At 54.8% G+C, this 7220-nt stretch overlaps 1 protein-coding gene across 1 annotated transcript in view; it reads left to right on the top strand.

Annotated features, from left to right (window-relative positions):
* The first annotated feature begins 919 nt into the window (after window positions 1-919).
* The window catches only part of NEFH (neurofilament heavy chain), a 7495-nt gene continuing 1194 nt past the window's right edge, over window positions 920-7220 (top strand). Inside the window, 5 exon segments of the mRNA XM_023741770.1 lie at window positions 920-1793; window positions 3630-3829; window positions 4992-5116; window positions 6486-7216; window positions 7219-7220. The exon segment at window positions 7219-7220 is cut by the window's right edge and continues 1194 nt beyond it. Coding sequence (XP_023597538.1) covers window positions 920-1793; window positions 3630-3829; window positions 4992-5116; window positions 6486-7216; window positions 7219-7220 — 1932 coding nt within the window.

Raw genomic sequence — 7220 nt, 5'->3', positions numbered from 1 at the left:
TGCCGTTCACATTGAGCCCAGGTTCCCCCGCCTAGGAAAAGACCCTCGACCCCTTCACTGCGCCTTGCTGGGACCAGCTACAAGGTCTCCCCGCCCCCTCTCCTGGGGGCTACTCTAGACCGTTTGGGTAACACTGAGCGGGGCTCCTCTCTCCATCCTCTGCAGTGTCACCCATACCCCCATTCAGGGTGGCCTTGTCGCTCTCCCCAAGCCCAGGTCCCCCTCCTCTATTCCCTAGCCGGCTGCAGAGTTTCTCATGTGCTCTCCTGAGGGTTGATTAATAATTAGGGGAACACTGTACCTCCATCCACAGGTCCTCATCTCCATCCTCTGTACCGTCCACCATCCCCCATTCAGGGATGCCTTGCTCCCCGCCCCCCACCCCATTCCGGGTCTCCTACATAGTGTCTGCACTTCCTATCCTGGGGACCCCTGTAACTATGAGGGAAACCCTGGATCCCTCCCATACAGGGGTCCCCTTCTTCCACTGACTGCAGGATCTTCCATCGCTCGCACCGAGGGCAACCTTGCTCCTATTCCCGTTCTGGTCCCCTCCCCTATTCGGACACAGCTGCAGGGTCTGCCTAACCGCACCCGGGGGTCTGCGCAGGTCCACTCCAGGAGTCTTCAGACTCCTGACCCGACCTCGGGGAGGGGGCTCCTCTGCCACTCCCTTAGTTCCCCTTTACTCTTGGGTCCCCCTGCCCCGCCCCTCTCACTGCGGCGGAGCCGGCCTGCCCCGGCGGCGGGGGAGGTGGCGAAGAGGGCGGGGCCCGCCCCCTCCCCCACTGCCGAGGGGCCGGGCCGAGTCGGGCCGGGGCTGCTATAAAAGGGCCGGCGTCCCGGAGCTGCCGCAGTGCGGTCCGCCCCGGCCCCGCTCGCCCGCCTGCTTCTCCCGCGGCCCGCACCTGCCCCGGCCATGATGAGCTTCGGCGGCGCCGACGCGCTGCTGGGCGCCCCGTTCCCGCCGCTGCCCGGAGGTGGCGGCTTGTACTACGCGCTGGGCCGCAAGGGCGGCGCGGGCGGAGCGCGCTCCGCGGCCGGCTCGTCCAGCGGCTTCCACTCGTGGGCGAGGACATCCGCGAGCTCCGTGTCCGCCTCTCCCGGCCGCTTCCGCGGAGCGGCCGCCGTCTCAAGCACCGATTCGCTGGATACCCTGAGCAATGGGCCAGAGGGCTGCGTGGTGGCGGCGCGCAGCGAGAAAGAGCAGCTGCAGGTGCTGAACGACCGCTTCGCGGGCTACATCGACAAGGTGCGGCAGCTCGAAGCGCACAACCGCAGTCTGGAAGGCGAGGCGGCGGCCCTGCGGCAGCAACAGGCGGGCCGCGCCGCCATGGGCGAGCTCTATGAGCGCGAGTTGCGCGAGATGCGCGGCGCTGTGCTGCGCCTGGGCGCGGCGCGCGGCCAGTTGCGTCTGGAGCAGGATCACCTACTCGAAGACATCGCGCACGTGCGCCAGCGTCTCGACGACGAGGCCCGACAGCGCGAGGAAGCCGAGGCGGCGGCGCGTGCACTGGCGCGCTTCGCGCAGGATGCCGAGGCGGCGCGCGGCGAGCTGCAGAAGAAGGCGCAGGCGCTGCAGGAGGAGTGCGGCTACCTGCGTCGCCACCACCAGGAGGAGGTGGGCGAGCTGCTCCGCCAAATCCAAGGCTGCGGCGCCGCGCAGGCGCAGGCCCAGGCCGAAGCGCGCGACGCCCTCAAGTGCGACGTGACGTCGGCACTGCGCGAGATCCGCGCGCAACTCGAGGGCCATACGGTGCAGAGCACGCTGCAGTCCGAGGAGTGGTTCCGAGGTGCGCAGGCATGCGGGAAGGGGCAGGGCCAGAGGGGGCGGTCGTGGGCTCCGCGGAGAGGGCGCGCTGCTCAGTTTCCCCTGGAAAGTGCATGCCTGTCTAGGGGAGGGGACCAGGAGTGGGGAGAGGCCAAAATATTGAAGCCCAATACCTAAATATTGTGCTTCACTCTGGGTCTTTTGTGGGCACCACCCAACTCTTGGTTCTCCTTTGGCGGTGCTCCCCCGGAGTCTTTACATCTGTCCTTCAACTCTGGGCGCCCTCTGCTTCCCCCCATCAAGATCCTGCCTGCAGCTCCAGAGCGACTCTGGGCTTCTGGTCTGCAGATGCTAGGGACTCTTCCCTCTTCAAAGTAGTTTGCCTTCACTGCCCAACGCTGCCCATCCCCCTTTCCTGCACACTGTGTGTGTGTGGGGGGACTCCATTCTCCTGACCCCCTACTAAGCACGTCCCAATGCTCAACATCTCCACCCTGCCACCGGGTTGGTTTTGGTATGGAAGGGGCGGGGCGTTCGCACATCCTTTTTGGAGGTGAAGGGCATCATCACAGCGAGTTGCAGCCCATCACTGAGATGCCCTTTAATGTCCCATCTCCCCTTCAGGGAAACTGGGAGCTTCCCAAGCCCACTCTTCCCCCAGCTCCGTGCTGCCCTGAGTCCGCTAGGCTGCAGCTGCACTCAAGCTTTGCCTAGCAGTTGCAGTGTGACCTTGACCAACACTGCCCTCTCTGGCCTTCATTTCTTTGGGGGTTAAAAGAGGGGGGTAAATCAACCGGGCTTCTTAATCCAGGGAGGTCCATGATCCCTCTGCAAACTGTCAGTAAAACTTTGTGTATTTGTCTGGGGGTAGAGTGCACAGGCTACAACAATTTTCAAACGGGTCCGTGACCCAAAATGGGTAAGAATCCTCACCCAGCTGGCTGGTGTCTCAGTCTTTGCGGGAACTAGCTGGGGAAGCCAGAAAAACTGGAGTTGGAGTGCATGCCTTTTCTCATTCTTTTCCACCCCACCGCAGTGGCATCCCTCCCCCATCTCTGCAGCAAGGCTCCACCAGGAGCAAACCTCTCTGTTCTCCTGGGCTTTGTCCTTCACACAGGACTTCTGACCATGTGGCTGACCCCTCTCCCCTGCCCACCAAGACTCAGACCCTTAACCACTGCCTGGTGATTCAGGAGATACAGACCAATCTCCAGAGTTCTACTGGTCCCAGAGGGTCTTCTGGGGACCAGGAGCCCCTTACTGGCAGGGGTGAGGGGGGAGCTCCTGTACTAAAGAATGCATAGCCAGGTGTAGGATGGGACAGAGGGGCGGGGCACACAGGGTCCTGGCCATGCAGTGACCTTGGGCCCTGTGCAGAAACTTGCAGGGAAGGGGCTGTGGTGACATGCTGGCCCGATTGCTTGAGGTCCCCTCATGCCTGCAGAGGTCACAGGCTCATTGACTTATTCAGCCGCAGTCCTCAAATTCAGAGTTAAGCCCCGTGGCCAGGTATCACATCTAGACGCAGACACTGCCAGCCCTTGCGCTGAGGAGCTGGACCAGGCAGACACAGGGGCATTCTCCGCCCTGCAGGGCTTATGGATCCTGAGTTGGGGGAGGCAGAATCTCATCTTTAGAGCCACAGACACTGGATTTGAATCCAGCTCTGCCACTTACTAGCTGGGTGGTCTTGGGCAGCAGTCAGTTGCCTGTCACATAGGAAGTGGTGAGTTATGCATGCAGGCTGGTGCCTGGCATGCAGTGGACCCTCAATCTATGTTCGTCACCCTCTGGATCTAGGCACTGGAATCCAAATCCAGGTGTGTCTGACCCTGTGCCCTGTCCCCTCTTCCCCTAGTGAGGCTGGACCGGCTGTCGGAGGCAGCCAAGGTGAACACAGATGCCATGCGCTCAGCACAGGAGGAGATAACTGAGTACCGACGTCAACTGCAGTCCAGGACCACAGAGCTGGAGGCACTGAAAGGCACCAAGGACTCACTGGAAAGGCAGCGCTCTGAGCTGGAGGAACGACATCAGGCTGACATTGCATCCTACCAAGTAAGCAGGGATAGGGCAGAGAGCCAAACTGCCTCACCTGGTTGGGTGACCCAAGACTGGTCACTGCCCCTCTCTGGGCAGGGGTGTGGTGGTTAAGAGCATGGGCCTTGGAGTCAGACTTACCAAGGTACCAGTACTTTCTAGCCATGTGACCTCAGGAAAGTTATTTGCCTCTCTGAATCAGTTTCCTTCTCTGCAGTGAAAAAAAAAAAAAAAAAGACTGCTTTGCACAACTATGAAGATTAAATGAGATACTCAAAATTTAAATGAGATGAAGAGTGAGAAAGTGTTTAGCTATATCTTGGTCACTGTAGGCATTCAGTAAATGGTAACTGTAGCACCTGGAGCCCTCCTGGCACAGTGGTTAAGAAACTAGCTGTAGTTTGTATCCACCAGCCACTCCTTGGAAACCCTATGGGGCAGTTCTACTCTGTTCTATAGGATCACTATGAGTCGGAATCGACTCCATGGCAATGGGTTGGTTTTTTACGGGTAGCACCTGTGAGTGCATAGCTTGAGGAAGGCCTTGGCAGAGTCCCCCATTAAAGGCAACTGCTGAAAGAAAGTGTCACTTTCAAAGAACTTACGCAAGTAATACAAAGTGACTGTAGAAAAATTAGGAAAAAGAGAAAATAAAAAGTCACCCATAATGGTTCACTTTAAGCAGTGGCTACAGTGGGATGGGTGGGGTGGGGTGGGGGAAGAAGTTTTAACTTGTGTTTAATGTACTTTTGTGTGTTGTCACAGTCACCAACAACAGACGTTCACTGAACCCTTAACTATTTGGCAGGCACTTTGGGACAATGGGGAGCAAAGGAAGAAAAATTCTTTTTCCCAAAGAGCTTGAATTTGTTACGGAACATTTAAGAGATCTCTAAAAATTCACCCGTCATCCCACCAACCAGTGATAACCACTGTTGGCATCTGGTGTGTTTCATTCCAGACCTTTCCCCAGGCTGAGATTATATACATGAGGACTTTTGCCCTTGGTGATTTCTTTGTCCACAAATGAGAACTCTGCATCTTTGACAGAGTGGGAGTTGGCTCAGGCGAGCCCTGGCTGGGCAGGGCTGCTGTGGGTTTGCCCCACCAGTGCCATCTTCCCTGGTGCTGAGGGCCAGGCTCTGGCTGGTGCTTGATGTGTGTGACTTCTCCTTCCCAGGAAGCTATTCAGCAGCTGGACACTGAGCTGAGGAACACCAAGTGGGAGATGGCAGCCCATCTCCGAGAGTACCAGGACCTGCTCAATGTCAAAATGGCTCTGGATATTGAGATTGCTGCTTACAGGTAAGGTGGGCCAGGGGACCTTCGGGGTGGTAGCACCAGCCCCTGAGCTCTTAGAAGGAGCTAAGCCTTGGGTTTCAAGCCCCAGCTAGGCAGCTGCGTGTCTTAGAGACAAAAGTCTTGAGAGTCACTTATTTTCATTTTGACAGTGACTTAAAGGGTTAAAACTGCCCACTGTCTCCCCAGATTCAGTCAGCCAGAGGCCTGCTTTGGAGGGAAAAGAGGTACCTGAGTAGTCGGGGCCCTTTATAACTCCGTCCCTTAGAGTTTCTTGGCTCTCTGAGCATTTATTTCCTGGGGAAATAAAATGGGGGCAGTAATAATAGTACCAGCATCATGGGGTTGTTGGGAAGATTTCATGAGCTAGTTAGGTAACGCAAGTACCACTGGGCTGCCACTGTAAATGGTAGCCAGGAGAGAGCCAGTCCCAAGAAATGAAACCTCCTGATTTAAGCTTAACTTAGCCACTTCCTGCTAAGGACCTGCCTGAGTTGCTCAGCAGTGACCCTTCAGCTCTCACCCCTTGGCTCTAGTTTTGCTCTTCAAAGTGTGATCCATAAACCAGCAGCATTAGCATCATCTGAGAGTTTGTTAGAAAGGCAGAATCTCAGGTGCTACCCCAGACCTATTGAATCAGAAGCTGCATTTTAAGAAGATCCCTGGCTGCTAAATTTGGGAAGCACTGGTCTATGTGGTAACTCCTATACTTACTCTTAGGCAGGCAGTTTGCTAAGTCTCTTTTATTCATTATCATATTTAAACAACCCTATGAGGTAGGTCTCTTATGACCCTTTTTTACCAGTGAGGAACCTGAGGCTTAAAGAGTTTGAGTGGCTTGGCCAAGGCCTCCCATCTAGTGAGTAACAGAGTCGAGCGTAGAAACTGCTGCCGCCATCCTATTCCTAAAACCCAAATAATGAGAGTATAAGGTGATGGGAGACCCTTGAAATTCAAATGGGAACATTCTAAGACCTCTTAAATCCAAATTTATAAAAGTAGAATTTTTACTTAGGCTCTCAGCATTCTCTTGAATCACATTTCAATTGAGGAACAACAAATGTAACTTTTGTTAATATAGGAGCACTCTCTTGAGGGCCATTTTTCAGGGGAAAAAAGTTGTTTTATTTCATGACTTATAACTTTAACTCCATTAAATAAGGGTAACCCCGTTGGGTTACAGATTCTAGGTGGTCACTGGGATTATTTGCTAAGTGATGTTCTCCAGTCTCAAAGTGTCCATCATTCACATTCGTTCCTTGGCCAGCATCTATATCATTGGACACCATGGACCTTCATGGTAACCTAGGAAGACCCGCAAACTGATGAATCTGCGATGAGTTAATAGTAAAGTCTTTCGTTATCTTTTCTGTAGAAAACTCCTGGAGGGAGAAGAATATCGGATTGGCTTTGGCCCAAGTCCTTTGTCCCTTCCTGAAGTATTCCCCAAAGTTCCCTCCACAACCACCCACATAAAGGTCAAAAGTGAAGAGAAGATCAAGGTGGTAGAAAAGTCAGAGAAAGAAACTGTGATTTTGGAGGAACAGATGGAGGAGGTCCAAGTGACTGAAGAAGTGACTGAAGAAGAAGAAAAAGAGGCCAAAGAGGAGGAAGGCAAGGAGGGAGAAGAGGAGAAAGCAGAAAAGGGAGAAGAAGAAGCAAAATCTCCTCCAGCAGAAGAAGCTATATCCCCAGAGAAGGAGGTCAAGTCCCCTGCAAAGGAAGAAGCAAAATCACCAGCTGAGGCCAAGTCCCCAGAGAAGGCCAAGTCCCCTGTGAAGGAAGAGGCACCATCTCCAGCCAAAGTCAAATCCCCAGAGAAGGCCAAGTCCCCTCTAAAAGAAGAAGCAAAATCGCCAGCTGAAGTCAAGTCTCCTGAGAAGGCCGAGACACCTGTGAAGGAAGAAGCAAAGTCTCCAGCTGAGGTCAAGTCCCCAGAGAAAGCCAAGTCCCCAGTGAAGGAAGAAGCAAAGTCGCCAGTGAAAGAAGAAGCAAAATCTCCAGCTGAGGTCAAGTCCCCAGAGAAGGCCAAGACCCCAGTGAAGGAAGAGGCCAAATCTCCAACAGAGGTGAAATCCCCAGAGAAGGCCAAGACCCCAGTGAAGGAAGA

The sequence above is a fragment of the Trichechus manatus genome, unplaced genomic scaffold (genome assembly GCF_000243295.1).
Source record: "Trichechus manatus latirostris isolate Lorelei unplaced genomic scaffold, TriManLat1.0 scaffold00190, whole genome shotgun sequence".
Lineage (NCBI taxonomy): Eukaryota > Metazoa > Chordata > Mammalia > Sirenia > Trichechidae > Trichechus > Trichechus manatus.
The sequence above is the reverse complement of the archived record's forward strand: the minus strand, read 5'-3'. Positions and strand labels throughout refer to the sequence as shown.